We start from the raw sequence: 20,965 nt of genomic DNA, 5'->3' as shown, positions 1-20,965 counted from the left end.
TTTTGTTGTTTACTCCATAGTACAATGGCACATTACCTTTATATATATATACTAGCTTTGCCCGGCCACGCGTTGCTGTGGCTTATGGGAATCCTTTGTTGGCTAGGTGGAATAGCAGTGAATAGCCTTGCAGTCTCAAAGCCTGGCCGTTTTCTGGAGTATCTGGAGCTTTTTGTTGTATGAACGTAGAGGCATGGATGAGGGGTCGTGTTGCCAAGTTTAGTGTTTCTGGGATGTGTAGTTTTGTTGTTTTGTCCTAGGCCGAAACGCCATTACCCTTTTATATATATAGATGATGATTATGATTATTATTTGCCTGCATCCTCCCATGGCTCGAGTTCCAATTATATTCCTTTAAAGTGAAAAAAATTTTTCTTCCCAATCGGCTTCCCAAAACCAAACGTCCTCCGCCCTTCCTTCCGAACTTTGTCCATTTCCCGATTTTTCCGCCCCGGAAACGTCATGGGTTCGGCGACTCTAATCCCCTGGAAAGTAACTTTTCCAAGCGGCGCCGAGGAGAGGAGTCCTCTGAGGACAGAAGCGCGTCTCGCTTACAGAAAAGAAGATTAAGTGCGGAGACCTGATGAAAGTATATTCAAATATGCCGGAGGCAATCTCGCCCAGGTGTCCATAAGGCTTATTAGATCTCCGGCTTCCTTTTCGGGAAGATACGAGATGAGCGCCAAGAAGGTTAATCCTTTTCTGTTGTTTACATTGACATGTCATAACAGGATCCCGATGGAAGCGGGAAGCAGTCGGTCATAGAATCCTGTAAATTTTTGTTCGATATTCAGCTCGATATTCGAACAATTTCCTAATTCTTGCTAATGCTTTTGGGACGAGAATCCAATTCCTCGCGCTATTATCGTTACAGTTGGCAACACTTTTCTGCATCGATCCTCCTTCGCCGAGAAAGCGATTGATTTCCCGGAACGTTACAGAAATATTTGGGATTTTATTTCATTTGCTACGGCTTCCCTAATACGATATTGGGACTCATTTTGGTGGCGATTTATTCGCATATATATAGTACTAGCTGTGCCCGGCCACGCGTTGCTGTGGCGAAGTATGGTGGAAGGGCCTTGAGTCTACACTGCCATATAATCCAGTGCAAATTAGATAATCTGTGGAAGAAGCCTAAGTGAGGCCTAAATCTGCCTGTCCCCTAACTGAACCCTGGCTGTCCCTTGGCTGAGTTGGTTACTAGGAGACCAAGTGGGCAGAGATTAGCCCTCTAAACTGGCAGCAATTGGATAAAAACAATTATTGCTCTCCCACTAATTAGGACTTTATTTTTTTTTGCTTTTTGTTGTATCAACCTAGAGGCGTGGATGATGGGTTGTGTTGTCAAATTTCGAGGTTGGGGGGCCTGTAGTTTTGTTGTTTTGTGGGTCGCCGTGATGCCATCACTAATTTATATATATAGATGTGGAAGAGGCCTAAGTGAGGCCTAACTCTGCCTGTCCCCTGGCCTGAGTGGGTTGCTGGGAGACCAAGTGGGCAGAGCTTAGCCTTCTAACTGGCAGCAATTGGATAAAATTATTCCTCTCCCTCTAATTAGGACTTTATTTTTCTTTTCTTTTTGTTGTATGAACGTAGAGGCATGGGTGAGGGGTTGTGCTGCCAAGTTTAGTGTTTCTGGGATGTGTAGTTTTGTTGTTTTGTCCTAGGCCGAAATTTCATTACTCTTTTATATATATAGACAGACTAGCTGGGCCCGGCCACGCGTTGCTGTGGCTTATGGGAATGGTTTGTTGGCCAAGTGAAATAGCAGTGAATAGCCTTGCAGCCTCAAAGCCTGAACCCTGGCTGTGCCCCGGTGCCATTGTGGACGAGGGGGTTGCTAGGAGACGGAGTGGGCGGAGCCTAAAGTGGGCGGGGCCTACCCTTCTGACCAGCAACCAGGGTTGAAAACGGCTCTTCCTCGTTCCATCTTCAAAGACGCCTTCTGTCTCAAGGCTTTGAGCATCTAGACAGGTGCCCGAAGGCTCCCCGTCTTCCACAATCACTATTGTGCTGCAAGGACAATAGTGCAAGCCATCTCCCCGCTGACGGAAAGGACACCTTTCTTGGCGTCGGCCTCCTTTCATTCCCCGAAATGCGACCTGTCAATCAGAACGGCAGGGTCTCCTTTGGCGGCCTCTCCAAAGGTGGGCTCTCTCGTTTCTCTTGACAGTCTTTTTCCTCGTCTCTCCCCGCTTGTCATTTCTATTTTCCGAGAGCAGCAGGATGGACATGATGAAACGTTTCGAACGAGAGATTTCCGAGGCGAGGAGGGCAAAGGTTGGCCCTTTGTTCAAGTTCGGAGCAAAGCACGGCGCGGACGTTCCCATTGATGCCAGTTACTAATGGGCACAGAGAACCGGAGACGAAGCCAAGTCGAGGAGAAATATCAGACATGGGGAAATGCCATATATCGAAGGCAATGTCAAACTTTCGCTTTCTGCAGCAGAACATTTTTCGCTTTCTTCTGCAATTTCTTAAACCCAGATTTAGGACCCGTATTGGGCCGATATTAAGGGCTCCCTCCTTTTCCCCTTTATCAGCGATCCAAAGAGATTTGCACAAAGCAGAAGCGACATTTCTCCCTCCGACGTGACCCCGTCTCATGCCTCCCATTAAACATTTATGGCTCAAGGAAGCATAAATATGGGGAGGTTATTATTATCGCCAGCAAGGTCTCTCTGGGCACGTTCCTTGGCTCCGCTTTTCACTCGTTCCGCCACAATCCCAGAGTTTTAGAAGAGGATTGGGGGACGTTGACATTCAAGAAAAATCCCAAAAAAGGACAAAGTGCTGAAGTCCTTTTCTCTGTGTCATGGTTTGCAAAGGCACTGTGCAAACTTGTTCTGCAGCAGCAGAACAGAAACAGTGTCAAATCAATCCCCAGTTCTTTGCAGGCTCAGCAGATCAGCTCCATGCACTTTATTTTCCAGTTAACACACATAGAATCATAGTATCTATGGTAAAAGGTAAAAGGACCAGGACTATATTCTTCTTTGAAGCTGATTTGTGGACTGCACAGACTTGGAGATTGATTTGATACTGTTTCTATCCTGCTGCTGCAGAACCAGTTTGAGTAAGTTTCAGTGCTGCTTGTGAAGAGAGCTGTGTACGCAGTGAGGCCTTGCTATTCTGAGGCCTGTTTGCTGCTGAGAAAAGAGGTAAAAGGACCAGGACTATATTCTTCTTTGAAGCTGATTTGTGGACTGCAAAGACCTGGGGATTGATTTGATACTGTTTCTGTTCTGCAGCTGCAGAACCAGTTTGAGCAAGTTTTTCAGTGCTGCTTGAGAAGAGAGCTGTGTACTCAGAGAGGCCTTGTTATTTTGAGGCCTGTTAGCTGCTGAGAAAAGAGCTAAAAGGACCAGGACTATATTCTTCTTTGAAGCTAATTTGTGGACTCCAAAGACCTGGGGATTGATTTGATACTGTTTCTGTTCTGCTGCAGAATCAGTTTGGGCAAGTTTTTCAGTGCTGCTTGTGAAGAGAGCTGTGTACTCAGCGAGGCCTTGCTATTTTGAGGCCTGTTTGCTGCTGAAAAAAGAGGTAAAAAGACCAGGACTGTATTCTTCTCTGAAGCTGATTTGTGGACTGCAAAGACCTGGAGATTGATTTGATACTGTTTCTGTTCTGCTGCTGCAGAACCAGTTTGAGCAAGTTTTTGAGTGCTGCTTGTGAAGAGAGCTATGTACTCAGAGAGGCCTTGCTATTTTGAGGCCTGTTAGCTGCTGAGGAAAAAGGTAAAAAGAGCAGGACTTTATTCTTCTCTGAAGCTGATTTGTGGGCTGCAAAGACCTGGAGATTGATTTGATACTGTTTCTGTTCTGCTGCTGCAGAACCAGTTTGAGCAAGTTTTAAGGGGCAACTACAACTCCCATATGCAAGTCCCATCGTCCATGGTCCATCCCGCTCTAACCACCGCCAGGATGTAGAGTGGGTCATGGGGGCTCAGTGTGCCAAGTTATTGTGCGAGATATATATATATATATATATATATATATATATATATATATATTATAGCAAGTGCTGAGCTAAACTGATTTAACTCCAAAGAAGCTGGAAAGCTTAGTTTATTGACGTTGACGTCTCTATATATATGAATACATATCGGCTCGAAAAGTGACAGTGCGGCATCTTCCTACAAAGGTTGGCTTTTCTCCATTGTTTTGACCGTCTTGTTCTCCTTGAGCGTGACCAAAAGGTGCATCATTCTACACTGTTGCTTTAATGCAGTTTGAGACCACTTTAACGACAAAGGTGCAACACTAATTATCCTAATTAATTTTCCAGAGTAGATGCAGCCCTTGAGTTGCATGCAACGAAAAGCTCCTTGTTCTGGAGGCTCTTGTGTTTCTCTTCCCGCTTTACCTGAATTCTTGCTGAACTCACCTTCATGCAAATCGCCGAGGGGCAGAAAGGGAGGGAGAGGCTTCAAGGAAGCTGTCAATCCCACTTTGCCAACGCAGCAATTCCCACTTATTTTCCCACCCAAGGAAAAGAGGCCGTCGTCCTTTTTGGCCCCTTTGCGTCCTCGCCCAGGCCATCCATCCCGCCTGTTTATGGACCTTGTTTGCAAGACCCAAGAACACTTGTTCTCTCTCCCATTGCAATGCAGCCGGGATTTAGCTCTGCAACGGCTGGATTTCTTTTAAAGGCACAAAGATGAAACCCAGCTGTGTTCTGCACCTGCCCTTTCCTCTTCTGCACCTTTCCTTTTGCCTCCTGCACCTTTCCTTTCTCTTTTGGCACTTTTCCTTTCTTCTTTTCTAGCTTTCCTTTCTCCTTTTGCACCTTTCGCCTTCTTTTTTCACCTTCCTCCTTTTGCTCCTTTCCTTTTGCCTCCTGCACCTTTCCTTTCTCTTTTGGCACTTTTCCTTTCTTCTTTTCTATCTTTCCTTTCTCCTTTTGAACCTTTCTTTTTGCCTTCTGCACCTTTCTCTTCTTTTTTCACCTTTCCTTTCTCCTTCTGTATCTTTCCTTTGGCCTCCTGCATCTTTCCTTTCTCCTTCTGCACCTTTCGCCTTCTCTTTTTTCACCTTTCCTTTCTCCTTCTCCATCTTTCTTTTCTCCTTTTGCACCTTTCTTTTTGCCTTCTGCACCTTTCCCTTCTCTTTTTTACCTTTCCTTTCACCTTCTGCACTTTTCCTTTCTCCTTTTCCACCTTTCCTTTCTCTTTTTTCATCTTTCCTTTCTCCTTCTGCACATTTCTTTTCTCCTTCTGCACCTTTCCTTTTACCTTCTCCACTTTCCTTTCTGTTTGCTCCTTTCCTTTCTCCTTCTCCATCTTTCCTTTCTCCTTTTGCACCTTTCGCCTTCTTTTTTCACCTTCCTCCTTTTGCACCTTTCCTTTTGCCTTCTGCACCTTTCCTTTCTCCTTCTCCATCTTTCCTTTCTCCTTCTGCACTTTTCTTTTCTCCTTTTGCACCTTTCTTTTTGCCTTCTGCACCTTTCCCTTCTCTTTTTTCACCTTTCCTTTCACCTTCTGCACTTTTCCTTTCTCCTTTTCCACCTTTCCTTTCTCTTTTTTCACCTTTCCTTTCTCCTTCTGCACATTTCTTTTCTCCTTCTGCACCTTTCCTTTTACCTTCTCCACTTTCCTTTCTGTTTGCTCCTTTCCTTTCTCCTTTTCCATCTTTCCTTTCTCCTTTTGCACCTTTCGCCTTCTTTTTTCACCTTCCTCCTTTTGCACCTTTCCTTTTGCCTTCCGCACCTTTCCTTTCTCTTCTTGCACTTTTTCTTTCTCCTTCTGCATTTTTCCCTTTCTTTTTTTCCAATGGATCGATGGGAACCGTACCCTTTATCTCCTGCTCTGTACCTATTTATTTGTTTTGCTCAATGTCCAGCCATAAAAGGATAAATAAAACATAAAAGGAGGCATTAAACCTATGGTGCGGCCGTTCCAGCCCGACAGAAACTTGTTACACTTTTCTCTCTCGTTTTTAGTGTCGGGACACTTACTAATGGCTTTTCCTTGTTGTTGCAGACTTTGAGAAGCAGGCTTCAGAAGCAACTTCCAAACCAGACGGAATAACATTGTTTTTTCTGTCGCTTCCCTCTCCCTTTCCGTTCTCTCGCCTCTCTTTCTCCTTTTGGGCTTTTATGATTCATTCCACAGCCAGAGGCCTCATTAAAAAGTCATGGAGATTGGTTTAGTCGCAAGGCAAGGCCGGGCCGGTGACCCAAGAGGAAATCCCAAGTGGAAGCCAGGCTTTGCCGTTTGGCCCTGGCCGCGCGCAAGGAAGTGATGGATGCATTGCTTTAAAATATATATAGACTAACTTGGGGACCCGGGTCATTCGAGAAAAGCATTGTTTGCCTGTGTTCCAAGTGTAGTCCAGATCCAATGTGAGTTGGGTTCAGTGGGTGCGGGTGAACTACAACTCCCATATGCAAGTCCCATCGTCCATGCAAACAGTGCCAAGATGTAGAGTGAGTCATGGTGGCTCTATGTGCCAAGTTTGGTCTTGATCCGTCATTGGTGGGGGTCGCAGTGGTCTCAGGAAGTGAGTGAAGGTATTGCAAGTCCCATCATCCATGGTCCAAACGCTTCCAAACCATACCAAGATGTAGAGTGGGTCATGGGGGCTCTATGTGCCAAGTCTGGTCTTGATCAAACATTGGTGTGGGTCACAGTGGTCTCAGGAAGCGAGTGAAGGTATTGCAAGTCCCATCGTCCATGGTCCATCCCCCTCCAAACAGGGCCAGGATGTAGAGTGGGTCATGGGGGCTCTGTGTGCCAAGTTTGGTCTTGATCAGTCATGGGTGGGGATCGCAGTGGTCTCAGGAAGCGAGTGAAAGTACTGCAAGTCCCATTGTCCATGGTCCATCCCCCACCAAACAGCACCAGGATGTAGAGTGAGTCATGGGGGTTCTGTGTGCCATGTTTGGTCTTGATCAGTCATTGGTGGGGGTCGCAGTGGTCTTAGGAAGTGAGTGAAGGTACTGCAAGTCCCATCATCCATGGTCCATCCTCCTCCAAACAAGGCCAGGATGTAGAGTGGGTCATGGGGGCTCTGTGTGCCAAGTTTGGTCTTGATCAGTCATGGGTGGGGGTCGCAGTGGTCTCAGGAAGCGAGTGAAGGTACTGCAAGTCCCATCGTCCATGGTCCATCCCCCGCCAAACAGGGCCAGGATGTAGAGTGGGTCATGGTGGCTCTGTGTGCCAAGTTTGGTCTCGATCAGTCATTGGTGGGGGTCGCAGTGGTCTCAGGAAGCGAGTGAAGGTATTGCAAGTCCCATCATCCTTGGTCCATCCCCCTCCAAATAGTGCCAGCCTGGGTCAATTGAGGTTGGCATTGTTTGGCATTGAAAATGTAGTTGAGATCCAATGTGAGCTGGGTTCAGTGGGTGGGGGCGAACTACAACTCCCATCGTCGCTTAACCATCCTCCTCCGTGTCTTTCCAGAGAATGAGCTGCGGCTACATCCTGTGCACGGTGCTGCTCTCCGTGGCCGTGCTGCTGGCGGTGACGGTCACGGGCGCCATCCTGCTCATGAACCACTACCACGCGCCGGTCACGGACTCCCCGCCGATCATCAGCACCAACCCGGACGAGAGCGGCGCCCTGGTGACGATCGAGCGGGCGTCCGACGGCTCCCGCGTCAACGTCTTCCTGGAGCCCCGCTGCCCCGAGCGGGAGGCCCACGGCGGGTCCGGCACCGGGGTGTCCCGCCTGGAGGGGCTGCAGTCCTCGCTCCTGAGGGCCGTGACGGACCACAGCCTGGAGACCAAGGCCGCCAAGGGCCAGGAGCGGGCCCTGCTGGCCGGCCTCTCGGACGAGGTCTCCAAGGTGCTGGCCCAGGCCGCCCAGCTCCGGGCCGAGTGCGAGGGGCTCAAGAAGGGCCACGGCGCCCTGGGGCAGGAGCTCAGCGCCCTCCAGAACGAGCAGGGACGCCTCATCCAGGTGAGAGCGGCAGGAAAAACACCCAACACCTAGACATACCCCACATTTACTCAAAGTATAGATTGAATGACTATGTCTTTTGTGGCCAAATTTGGTGTGATTTGGGCCAGTGGTTTTGTTGTTTACGCCGTGGGAAAAACGCACATTACATTTTTATATATATAGAAGACTGTTATTTGGACTTTATTTTTCTAGATTTTTTTTAATTGAAAGACATAGATTGGATGACAATGTATTTTGTGGCCAAATTTGGTGTGATTTGGTCCAGTGGTTTTGTTGGGTTTCAGTTCCGGTGGAGCCTCTGTGCATGCGTAGTAACCAATTTGGGAGGGGGGGGATGTCTGGTATTTGGACTTTATTTTTCTAGGTTTTTTTATTGAAAGACATAGATGGGGTGACTATGTCTTTTGTGGCCAAATTTGGTGCGATTTGGTCCAGTGGTTTTGTTGTTTACTCCATGGGAAAAATGCACATTACATCTATCTATATATATATATATAAAAGAGTGATGGAATCCTGGCAACCGACAAAACAACAAGACTAAACACCCCACAACCTCGAAAATTGACAGCACAACCCCTCATCCACACCTCTAGGTTGATACAACAAAAAGAAAAGAAAAATAAAGTCCTAATTAGAGGGAGAGGAATAATTTTTTTTATCCAATTGCTGCCAGTTAGAAGGCTAAGCTCTGCCCACTTGGTCTCCTAGCAACCCACTCAGCCCAGGGACAGGCAAAGTTAGGCCTCACTTAGGCCTCTTCCACACTGCCTATAAAATACAGACACCACCAGACAACGCCACAGCAACGCGTGGCCGGGCACAGCTAGTATATATATAAAAGAGTAATGAAATTTCAGCCTAGGACAAAACAACAAAACTACACATCCCAGAAACACTAAACTTGGCAGCACAACCCCTCATCCATGCCTCTACGTTCATACAACAAACAGCTCCATCTACTCCAGAAAACAGCCAAGCTTTGAGACTGCAAGGCTATTCACTGCTATTCCACCTGGCCAACAAAGGATTCCCATAAGCCACAGCAACGCGTGGCCGGGCAAAGCTAGTTTATATATATATAAATATTGCAAGCAACGTGTTTTTCTTTATTTACTGTCCAGATTGTAGAGGGTTTTTTTAATGCTGACTGCCAGATTTTGTTCATTTTGATGGTCCCCATGAACATAATAATAATAATAATAATAATAATAATAATAATAATAATGACTCACTGTGGGTGCGTGGTGGCAATGGAAGCCCTGCCCACCTGGCTAATAAGGCAGCTTTCTTGCACCAGGATTACCCCTCTCTCCCCGCATAACGGCTGCTCCTACTTCTTTCCCCCAACTTCGCCTGGGGCATCCGTGACGGCTTCCATCCACATTGCAGGCGAGTTCACCGAGGCAAGCCTCTATATCCGGAGGGCTGACCGGTCTTTAGCGACCTGCTCCAGACCTACGTGCAAAACATGCCAAGGCTTCCTTCCCGGTTCTCCTCCTCCGCCAACTAAGCATTGCAGAGCTTGACCATTTTTAAGTTGTTCAGCTATTGCCCCTTGAGAGTCACCTCTGCTATCCCAAACGGGCAAGAATGGTCCCAAGTCGTCCTCTGCAATCCCACTTTTTGGAAATGTCCCGGCTGCCCTCTTCTCCCTGTGTCCTCAGCGCAATGGCTGCAAACTGAATGGGATTGCAGAGGACGGGTCCCTTTAAATTTGGTACGAGTACAGACAACATTCAAGAATAATCAGGTTTTGAATCCATTTTAAACGAGATCTATATGCTGGATTTCGTATCACAAAATCAAAAGTTGAACACTTCCCAAGTGTCTAGGACTGTGTGAAACTCCTCAAAGCACAGCAGACAAAGAATCAGTACAAGAAAACTGCACTACAAACTAGAGCTTGTAGTGCAGTTTTCTTCTACTGATTCTTTGTCTGCTGTGCTTTGAGGAGTTTCACACAGTCCTAAACACTTGGGATGTGTTCGACTTGTGATTTTGTGATACGAAATCCAGCATGTCTATCTTGTTTGCTGTGTCATAATAAAATAATAATAATAATAATAATAATAATAATAATAATAATAATAATAACTGCTGTGCTAGCTGTCAGCTCTAGTTTGTAGTGCAGTTTTCTTCTACTGATACTTTGCTGTGCTTTGAGGAGTTTCACACAGTCCTAGACACTTGGGAAGTGTTCGACTTGTGATTTTGTGATACGAAATCCAGCATATCTATCTTGTTTGCTGTGTCATACAAGAATAATAATAATAATAATAATAATACATTGCACAATCCTAGACACTTGGGAAGTGTTCGACTTGCTGTGTCATAATAAAATAATAATCCATCATATATATCTTGTTTGTTGTGTTGTACTATGTCTTTATGTTATTAAAATTGGAATCGCAGATAACCCGAGGCCGAAGGTGGCAATTTACTCTGATTTGAGTAACCGACGGAGTAAAACCAGGCAGCCTTTTACTATAGCTCTGTATTTTTTGCTCCTTGAAAACATTTGTTATTAAACTTGTATGTGCAATGCACGACGCGGCTGCACTTGACACATTTTTCTGTTCTAATAAATGGAAAGCGTTCCCTGCTCCAATGTCAATAAAAAAGAGGAAAAATGGACTCACGCGAGATTCAAGAGTTTTTTTTTTCTTTCCTTTTCCAGCTGCTTTCGGAGAGTCAGACCAACATGGCCCGGCTGGTCACGTCGGTCAGCGACATCCTGGACACGTTGCAGAAGGAGCGTGGTTTGGCGAGGCCAAAGGCCAAAGCGGACCTCCAGAAGCCGCCGTCCCGAAGCGCAAAGCCCAAAGGATGCTCCAACGGTACGAGAGAACCCGTGTCGTTTCCTACGGGGTCACCAAAAGGGAGAAAACAGGGGTCACTTGGATGGACAGAACCACAACATTCATAGATCCAGAGCCAAGCAAAATTCAAGTTCCAAAATAAAAGATGGCTGGATCCAACCATCTTTTATTTTGGAACTTTAATTTTGGAGTATATACAGTATACACAATTCTGGAGTATACCATATATACTCGAAGATAAGCCGAGTTTTTCAGCCTCCCTCTGCTTATAATGGGGTCGGCTTATACTCGGGTATATACGGTAAACAGGTTGTGCATCCAATCATCTCTGGTTTGCAAATATTCCAAAAATATAACAAAACCAGCTGTGCCCGGCCACGTGTTGCTGTGGCGTATTCTGGTGGTATGGGAAATCGAGTATTAAGAAATTGGTGGTCGTTAGTATATATTATATATATATATATATATATATATATATATATATATATATATATATATATATATTATTTCCTAATACTTGTAAATATATAATATTTCTGGTTGTTCCTTTTTTCTCTGTTGGAGGCAAGTATAAAGGCTACAATTAGCCAAAATGATTAGCATGTAATGGCCTTGCCAAGCTTCAAAGCCTGGCTGCTTCCTTCCCGAAGGAATCTTTTGTTGGGAGGTGTTAGCTGGCCTTGATTGTTTCCTTTCTGGAATTCCCCTGTTTTCAGAGTGTTGTTCTTTATTTACTGTCCTGATTTTAGAGAATATATTGTTCTGTTTTATTATGCCACAGTAGTTTTATATATTATATTTATAATCGTATATTATTTGCTTTGATTTGGATTATTTGAGACCCCTTCTACACAACTGTATAAAATCCACACTGAACTGGGTTATATGGCAGTGTGGACTCAAGATAATCCAGTTCAAAGCAGATAATATAAGATTCTAAATGGGTTAAGGGCCTTGAGTCTACACTGCCATATAATCCAGTTGAAATCAGATAATCTGTATTTTATAGGCAGTGTGGAAGAGGCCTGAGTGAGGCCTAACTCTGCCTGTGCCCTGGGCGCCATCTTGGCTGAGGGAGTTGCTAAGATACGAAGAGGGCGGAGCCTACCCTTCTGACTGACAGCTGTGGGAAAACGGCTCTTCCTCGTCCTGTGTAATTTGGATTTTTATTTTTCTAGGTTTTTTTAAAATATTGAAATACATATCCAAGCACCGGGGGGCTGGGGGTCAGCCTCGGAAGCCTTCCCATTTTCAGCAATGGTCCGAAAATTTTTGGGTTTTTTTCGTAAGCGAGACGAAAACTCTATTCCTATACAAAACGGATACAAAATGAATTAAACTAAATAAAACGAGCAGCGATTCCATACAAAAGCACTCCACTCCAAGATGTACGGTTGGCCCTCTCTATGCATGTGCATCCAGGTCTTGAAAATGTTTTAAAACTTTTATATCAAGGACACCTTAAAACAGGGGTCCCCAAACTTTTTAATCCGAGGGCCAGTCCACAATCCTTCAGACTGTTGAGGGGCCGGATTACCATTTGAAAAAAAAAATACAAACAAATTCTGATGCACACTGCACATGTCTTATTTGTAGTGCAAAAACAACAACAACAAGAATAATGAAAGAACAATACAATATTTAAAAATAAATATAATTTTAACCAACATACATTTATTAGGATTTCAATGGGAAGTGTGCTCCTGCTTCTGGCCAATGAGATAGTCAAGTTAGTTAGGGTTGTTGTTGTTGTTGTTGTTGTTGTTGTTGTGTGCCTTCAAGTCATTTCAGATTTGGGCGAGCCTAAGTCTAAAATGCATTTATTTATTATTATGTATTTAGTCAAGTTAATTAGGATTGTTGTTGTTGTTGTTGTTGTCTGCCTTCAAGTCATTTCAGACTTTGGGCGAGCCTAAGTCTAAAATTGATTTATTTATTATTATGTATTTAGTCAAGTTAATTAGGATTGTTGTTGTTGTTGTTGTTGTGTGCCTTCAAGTCATTTCAGACTTTGGGCGAGCCTAAGTCTAAAATTGATTTATTTATTATTATGTATTTAGTCAAGTTAATTAGGATTGTTGTTGTTGTTGTTGTGTGCCTTCAAGTCATTTCAGACTTTGGGCGAGCCTAAGTCTAAAATTGATTTATTTATTATTATGTATTTAGTCAAGTTAATTAGGATTGTTGTTGTTGTTGTTGTGTGCCTTCAAGTCATTTCAGACTTTGGGCGAGCCTAAGTCTAAAATTGATTTATTTATTATTATGTATTTAGTCAAGTTAATTAGGATTGTTGTTGTTGTTGTTGTTGTGTGCCTTCAAGTCATTTCAGACTTTGGGCGAGCCTAAGTCTAAAATTGATTTATTTATTATTATGTATTTAGTCAAGTTAATTAGGATTGTTGTTGTTGTTGTTGTTGTTGTGTGCCTTCAAGTCATTTCAGACTTTGGGTGAGCCTAAGTCTAAAATGCATTTATTTATTATTATGTATTTAGTCAAGTTAATTAGGATTGTTGTTGTTGTTGTTGTGTGCCTTCAAGTCATTTCAGACTTTGGGCGAGCCTAAGTCTAAAATTGATTTATTTATTATTATGTATTTAGTCAAGTTAATTAGGATTGTTGTTGTTGTTGTTGTTGTTGTGTGCCTTCAAGTCATTTCAGACTTTGGGCGAGCCTGTCTAAAATTAATTAATTTATTATTATGTATTTAGTCAAGTTAATTAGGATTGTTGTTGTTGTTGTGTGCCTTCAAGTCATTTCAGACTTTGGGCGAGCCTAAGTCTAAAATGCATTTATTTATTATTATGTATTTAGTCAAGTTAATTAGGATTACAAATTATTTGTACATACAATATATTATATTATTAGCATAGCACAATATTAGCATTATATATTACTTTATTGAACTATACCATTATACTGTAATATTATTAGTAATATTATACGAATGTAATATAGAATATATAATTAATATTATTATATGGTATTATTATTAGTGTTATATTGTATTACATTACAATATTATTATCAATATTATATGTACATACAATATATTATATTATTAGCATAGTACAATATTAGCATTATATATTACTGTATTGAACTATACCACCATACTATAATATTATTATAATATTATATGTAATATAGAATATATAATTAATATTATTATATGGTATTACTATTAGTGTTATATTGTATTACATCACAATATTATTATCAATATTATATGTATATACAATATATTATATTATAAAACTGAGGCCAGGTAAATGAGCTCGGAGGGCCGCATCCGGCCCCCGGGCCTTAGTTTGGGGACCCCTGCCTTAAAATATAAGAGGGCTTTACAACCCGTTCTTCCCCGGTATTGATTGAAGGCTAACCCTTCCGTTTGAGCTTTGCTTTTGAAGTCTGATCCGGAGAGCTTCTCTTTCGGACGCAGATCCTGCCATGTGATCCCCGAGTGGGATTGCCGGAAGGAGAAATCCCGGAGCCCAAAAACGAGCTTGGATTGGGACTCGGCGCTTGAGATTGGGGCCAGGGCTGCCTTTGCCCAAAGCCGGGGATGACGGGTGCCAGAGTCCCGCCGGCCAATTAACCACCAAAGCGAATGCAATCGGAGCCGGACGGAGACAATTAACGGGCTGAGTTTCTGCTTTCTTTCTTTCTCTCGCTCTCTCCCTTCCGCAGGCTCTCGGCCTCGGGACTGCTTTGACCTCTATGTAAACGGACAGCAAGAGGACGGGGTCTTCTCCGTCTTCCCCACTCACGCTCCGGAAGGCTTCCCGGTCTACTGCGACATGACCACCGACGGCGGCGGATGGACGGTAAGGTGGCCTTTTCTCTGGCTTCGTGGAGGTCTCAAGAATGGTCAAGAAGGAGGTGGACTTGCCTATTTTTAGTCCAAACCTCCAGACCGGTCAAGTGTACGTGCAAGTGTAGTTGAGACCCCAGGTTGGTCCAGTCAAGATCGCTCAAGAAAATGATGAACTTCCCCCATCTTGACCTTCTGAAAGGTCAAGGAACAACAACCCAGACTGGTGAAGAAAAAGATGCATTTCCTGGTTTTGACATTCAGACTGGTCAAGAACGAGATGAAATAAGCTTTATCATAGCCAAAAACCCTCAGACTGGTCAAGAAAATGATGAACTCCTCCCATCTTGACCTTCTGAATGGTCAAGGAACAACAACCCCAGACTGGTCAAGAAAGGGATGCATTTCCTGGTTTTGACATTCAGACTGGTCAAGAACGAGATGAGATAAGCTTTATCATAGCCAAAAACCCTCAGACTGGTCAAGAAAATGATGAACTCCTCCCATCTTGACCTTCTGAATGGTCAAGGAACAACAACCCCAGACTGGTCAAGAAAGGGATGCATTTCCTGGTTTTGACATTCAGACTGGTCAAGAACGAGATGAGGAAAGCTTCATCATAGCCAAGATCCCCCAGACTGATCAAGAAAATGATGAACTTCCCCCATCTTGACCTTCTGAATGGTCAAGGAACAACAGCTTAGATGACGCCCCCAGAATGATAAAGAAACCAATGACCGTCTTCCCAAGTTTAGCCAAGATCCCCAGACTGGTCAAGAAAGCGATGCATTTCCTGGTTTTGACATTCAGACTGGTCAAGAACGAGATGATATAAGCTTTATTATAGCCAAAAACCCTCAGACTGGTCAAGAAAATGATGAACTTCCCCCATCTTGACCTTCTGAATGGTCAAGGAACAACAGCTTAGTTGAGGCCCCAGAATGATAAGGAAACCAATGATCTTCCCAAGTTTAGCCAAGATCCCCAGACTGGTCAAGAAAGAGATGGCCTTCCCTCCCAGTTCAGTCAAAACCCCCAGACCAATCAAGAAAGTGATGAATTTACTCCATCTTGACCTTCTGAATGGTCAAGGAACAACAGCTTAGATGACGCCCCCAGAATGATAAAGAAACCAATGACCGTCTTCCCAAGATTAGCCAAGATCCTCAGACTGGTCAAGAAAGGGATGCATTTCCTGGTTTTGACATTCAGACTGGTCAAGAACGAGATGAGATAAGCTTTATCATAGCCAAAAACCCTCAGACTGGTCAAGAAAATGATGAACTTCCCCCATCTTGACCTTCTGAATGGTCAAGGAACAACAACTTAGATGATGCCCCCAGAATGATAAAGAAACCAATGACCGTCTTCCCAAGTTTAGCCAAGATCCCCAGACTGGTCAAGAAAGAGACGGCCTTCCCTCCCAGTTCACTCAAGATAATCCAGTTCAAAGCAGATAATATAAGATTCTAAATGGGTTATATAGCTGTGTGGAAGGGCCTTGAGTCTACACTGCCATATAATCCAGTTGAAATCAGATAATCTGTATTTTATAGGCAGTGTGGAAGAGGCCTGAGTGAGGCCTAACTCTGCCTGTGCCCTGGGCACCATCTTGGCTGAGGGAGTTGCTAATATACGAAGAGGGCGGACCCTACCCTTCTGACTGGCAGCTGTGGGAAAACAGCTCGTAAGCGAGATGAAAACAAGACCCCCAGACCAATCAAGAAAGAGATGACCTTCTCCCATCTTGACCTGCAGACTGGTCAAGGGACAGATTTTTTTTTCATGTCAGGAGCAACCTGAGTTGCTTCTGGAGTGAGAGAATTGGCCGTCTGCAAGGACGTTGCCCAGGGGACGCCCGGATGTTTTGATGTTTTTACCATCCTTGTGGGAGGCTTCTCTCATGTCCCCGCATGGAGCTGGAGCTGATAGAGGGAGCTCATCTACACTCTCCCCAGGTGGGATTCGAACCTGGCAGCCTTCAGGTCAGCAACCCAACCTTCAAGTCACTTAGTCCACTACGCCATCTGGGGGCTCCTAAGGGACAGATGACATTCTCCCTAAGTTTAGCCAAGACCCCCCAGATCAGTCAAGAGAGAGATGACTTTCTCCCATCTTGACTTCCAGACTGGTCAAGGGACAGATGACTTTCTCCCCAAGATCAGTCAAGAGAGAGATGACTTTCTCCCATATTGACTTCCAGACTGATCAAGGAACAGATGACTTTCTCTCCAAGATCAGTCAAGAGAGAGATGACTTTCTCCCATATTGACTTCCAGACTGATCAAGGGACAGGCGACTTTCTCCCCAAGATCAGTCAAGAGAGAGATGACTTTCTTCCATATTGACTTTCAGACTGGTCAAGGGACAGATGACTTTCTCCCCAAGATCAGTCAAGAGAGAGATGACTTTCTCCCATATTGACTTCCAGACTGGTCAAGGGACAGATGACTTTCTCCCCAAGATCAGTCAAGAGAGAGATGACTTTCTCCCATATTGACTTCCAGACTGATCAAGGAACAGGTGACTTTCTCCCCAAGATCAGTCAAGAGAGAGATGACTTTCTCCCATATTGACTTCCAGACTGGTCAAGGGACAGATGACTTTCTCCCCAAGATCAGTCAAGAGAGAGATGACTTTCTCTCATCTTGACTTCCAGATTGGTCAAGGCACAGATGACCTTCTCCCCAAGTTTAGCCAAGACCCCCAGACCGCTCAGGAAAGAGATATTCTCCCCAAAACATGAACGGAAAAACATACTTGATAGGTTTCCCACCAGCCAGAAATACCACCAGACACGCCGCTCTTCAAGGCTAAGACTCCTTTTTAATTAGGAACCCACTTCGTATCTTCAACCTTCTTTGTTCTTTCGTAATTAATCCACCTGTCAGAGCAAACGAGTCAAAGCCTCCTTCCATTCCGTAGCAGGGCTGCAATAAAGCAACGCTCGGCAATACCAGATAAATTCCACCTAAGCCTATAATAATAATAATAATAAAAAAACAACCATGCCGAACTATTTTTTAAATACAGGAGAAAATTGGTTATTAATACCTCGCTCCCCGTCTCGGCTGCGGGAAGGAATGAAATTACGAGTCCTTGAGCAGCCTTTCAAAGTGGCGAGCTATTTATCATCCTTTCTTCAGCCAGATCAACAGGGAGTAATTAACCGGCGGAATCTGCAAACAGAAGCTTTTCAATCGAAAGGCGAACTTTGCTCAAGTTGAGATTTACTCCTCAGCAGAAATTATGGTTTATGGGGGGAAAGCGGGGCTGAATAATGCAAGGTGCGGAAGGCATGATGTATGGGATGCGGGTTTCAACTCCCCGTCCAATGAATTGGGGGAAATCAAGTCCATGGTCAGGCTGAAAGGCAGTGTTGGAAAGGGAACCCAAAGGCCATCCAGTCCGACCCCATTCGGACATGACGAAATACACAATGAGAGCGCTCCGGAAAGATAGGCATCCAACCTCTGTCTGACCACTTCATCACATAACTTAAATTCCACTGAGTTCTGCACTTAAAATTTGGTATTCCACTGGATTCACCATATTCGTTTTGGTTGAAGTTTTTGAGTCTTTCAAACGTGGAAAGTGTTCATGAATCAGAGGAGGAGATTTTGCAAGTACCCACATTTCAGGAGAGGCGAAAGGAAACAGCAGAGTCGTTGTTCAGCTCGAATAGCTGCCAGAATTGCAGCTGAGTAATTGGGAACCAGCTCTTGCTGGCAACAAACTGACTCTAATGCCTAAGCCTTTGCTCCCCTTGTGCCTGCTTCGAGTCTGCATCTGGGAAACTGCTCCTAAGGATTTATTGCTGTTTCTTTGCTGAAGTAAGACTACTACTTGGTTTGTGAATTTATCAGAGACTTAAGAACTGTGTTTGCCCTAAGTCTACTTTGCTTTCTTTTCCATTGTACCACTGAGTGTGGTTCCATACTTTGCACTTTGACAACACAACCGTTCAATGCTAAGGCTTCCCTGTCTGCGCAGGGTTTCACACTTCACACTTTAACAACACAACCGTTCAATGCTAAGGCTTCCCCGTCTGCGCAGGGTTTCACACTTCACACTTTAACAACACAACCGTTCAATGCTAAGGCTTCTCCGTCTGCGCAGGGTTCCACACTTCACACTTTAACAACACAACCGTTCAATGCTAAGGCTTCTCCATCTGCGCAGGATTCCATACTTCGCACTCTAACAACACAACCGTTCAATGCTAAGGCTTCTCCGTCTGCGCAGGGTTCCATACTTTGCACTTTAACAACACAACCGTTCAATGCTAAGGCTTCTCCGTCTCCGCAGGGTTCCATACTTTGCACTTTAACAACACAACCGTTCAATGCTAAGGCTTCTCCATCTGCGCAGGATTCCATACTTTGCATTTTAACAACACAACCGTCCAACGCTAAGGCTTCCCGCCAGATGGAACTGTAGAGGAGAGTCTACTGAACAAGCCAGAGGAATTATGAAGGTGGAAGCATTACTTCTCATTCAACCCTCGTATTACAAAATGAAGTTAGACTGAACTCTCTTCTTCTGAACACTTCCCAGCATAATCTGATGAAGTCCCCAAGATGGAAATTTCGGACAATTGAGCTGTTCTCAGCTACAAATCCGAGAATCGTGAAAAAAAGTGTAAGCTTAGCCTATGACGGGTAGCAACGTTGAGGCCGAGAAGTAAACGATCCACATTAAGATCGGCGGAGAAAAATAAACTTTCTGAGCTTTTGGTCTATTTGAATTTGTATGTTTACAAGTACGTCTTAATCACATAATGATTGGCAAACTGTGACACATGTTTCCCGGGGAGGGACGGAGTCATCGGCATCGTCCTTCCTCAGGGAATCCGAAGAAGGACGATTTGCCCATCGCGGATCTACTAGGCTTGGAGCGAGATGTGATTGACAGGCCCTGCCTGCAGAAAAGGAGGGAGAAGCACGAAGGAACGCCAGAAAAAACGAGGGAAAGACGCCAACGGAGGAGCGCCGAGCCTCCTTCCCAAATCAGAAGGTCAGCCGAAGGAGGAAGAAGCAAACACGTCAATATTGAGAGCAAGAGCGGCATCTACACGGTTGAATTAATGCAGTTTGGCACCACCTTAAAATCCCACGGCATGCGGGGAGTTGTAGTCTGGCAGAGAAGGGATTTGAAACACATTGGCGATATCTTGGAGCCAAGTCGAAGCACAACATTCCTGGATTCTGCGATATTTGCATATCTAGGGAGTCGAAAAATAACATTGGCAAAGACTTTGATTTTTGGAATATTTCCATATCCGTCTTGAGATAATCTTAGAGCCAGGCCCAATATGAAACCCATCGATGCACAAAGCCTGCAAGGAAATGAATGCGATATTCTGGTGCATGAAGCAAAACGATTGGGTGCATTGCACCATCAGAAAGCAAGATCTCGGATTTGAGAATTCCAGATAAAGGAAGGTCAATCTTACCGATCTATCATCTCGCTCTCATGTCTACGGCCATTTGGACATCTGTGGGGAGGGCTTGGATTGTGTCTGTGGCATTTCCTCTATGGCTGGAAGGACATCTGTTGGGAGGGCTCAGATTGTATCTATTGCCATCTCTATGGCTCGAAGGACATCTGTTGGGAGGGCTCGGATTGTGTTTATGGCGTTTTCTCTATGGCTATGCAGACATCTGTTGGGAGGGCTCGGATTGTGTCTATGGCCATTTCTTTATGGCTGGAAAGACATCTGTTGGGAGGACTCGGATTGTGTCTATGGCATTTTCTCTATGGCTATGCGGACATCTGTCAGGAGGGCTCAGATTGTGTCTATGGCCATTTCTTTATGGCTGGAAGGACATCTGTCAGGAGGGCTCGGATTGTGTCTATGGCATTTTCTCTATGGCTATGCGGACATCTGTTGGGAGGGCTTGGATTGTGTCTATGGCCATTTCTCTATGGCTGGAAGGACATCTGTTGGCTCGGATTGTGTCTATGGCCATTTCTCTATGGCTGGAAGGACATCTGTCAGGAGAGCTTGGATTGTGTCTATGGCATTTTCTCTATAGCTATGCGGACATCTGTGGGGAGGGCTTGGATTGTGTCTATGGCCATTTCTCTATGGCTGGAAGGACATCTGTTGGGAGGGCTCAGATTGTGTCTCCCTGCTGGGCAGAACGGTGGGACTAGATGATCCTTGGGGCTCTCTTCCAACTCTGTCGTATCCACACATCTATCTCAATCTTACCGATCCATCATCTCGCTCTCATATCTACGGCCATTTGGACATCTGTGGGGTGGGCTTGGATTGTGTCTATGGCCATTTCTCTATGGCTGGAAGGACATCTGTTGGAAGGGCTCAGATTGTGTCTCCCTGCTGGGCAGAACGGTGGGACTAGATGATCCTCAGGGCTCTCTTCCAATTCTATCATATCCATTAGACATGTCCAAAAAAT

At 44.6% G+C, this 20,965-nt stretch overlaps 1 protein-coding gene and 1 long non-coding RNA gene across 2 annotated transcripts in view; one reads left to right on the top strand and one right to left on the bottom strand.

Annotated features, from left to right (window-relative positions):
• Nucleotides 1–20,965, top strand: part of fibcd1 (fibrinogen C domain containing 1) — a 41,974-nt gene that overhangs the window by 10,939 nt on the left and 10,070 nt on the right. Inside the window, exons 2-4 of the mRNA XM_062959045.1 lie at nucleotides 7,409–7,906; nucleotides 10,587–10,746; nucleotides 14,417–14,553. Of these exons, the coding sequence (XP_062815115.1) occupies nucleotides 7,409–7,906; nucleotides 10,587–10,746; nucleotides 14,417–14,553 (795 nt within the window). The remainder of the gene's footprint in view (nucleotides 1–7,408; nucleotides 7,907–10,586; nucleotides 10,747–14,416; nucleotides 14,554–20,965) is intronic.
• Nucleotides 1–20,965, bottom strand: part of LOC134292997 (uncharacterized) — a 47,622-nt gene that overhangs the window by 23,163 nt on the left and 3,494 nt on the right. Inside the window, exon 2 of the long non-coding RNA XR_010000066.1 lies at nucleotides 10,549–10,770. This is a non-coding gene — a long non-coding RNA (uncharacterized LOC134292997). The remainder of the gene's footprint in view (nucleotides 1–10,548; nucleotides 10,771–20,965) is intronic.

The sequence above is a fragment of the Anolis carolinensis genome, unplaced genomic scaffold (assembly GCF_035594765.1).
Source record: "Anolis carolinensis isolate JA03-04 unplaced genomic scaffold, rAnoCar3.1.pri scaffold_7, whole genome shotgun sequence".
Taxonomy (NCBI): domain Eukaryota; kingdom Metazoa; phylum Chordata; class Lepidosauria; order Squamata; family Dactyloidae; genus Anolis; species Anolis carolinensis.
This window is presented reverse-complemented; position numbering and strand designations above follow the sequence as displayed.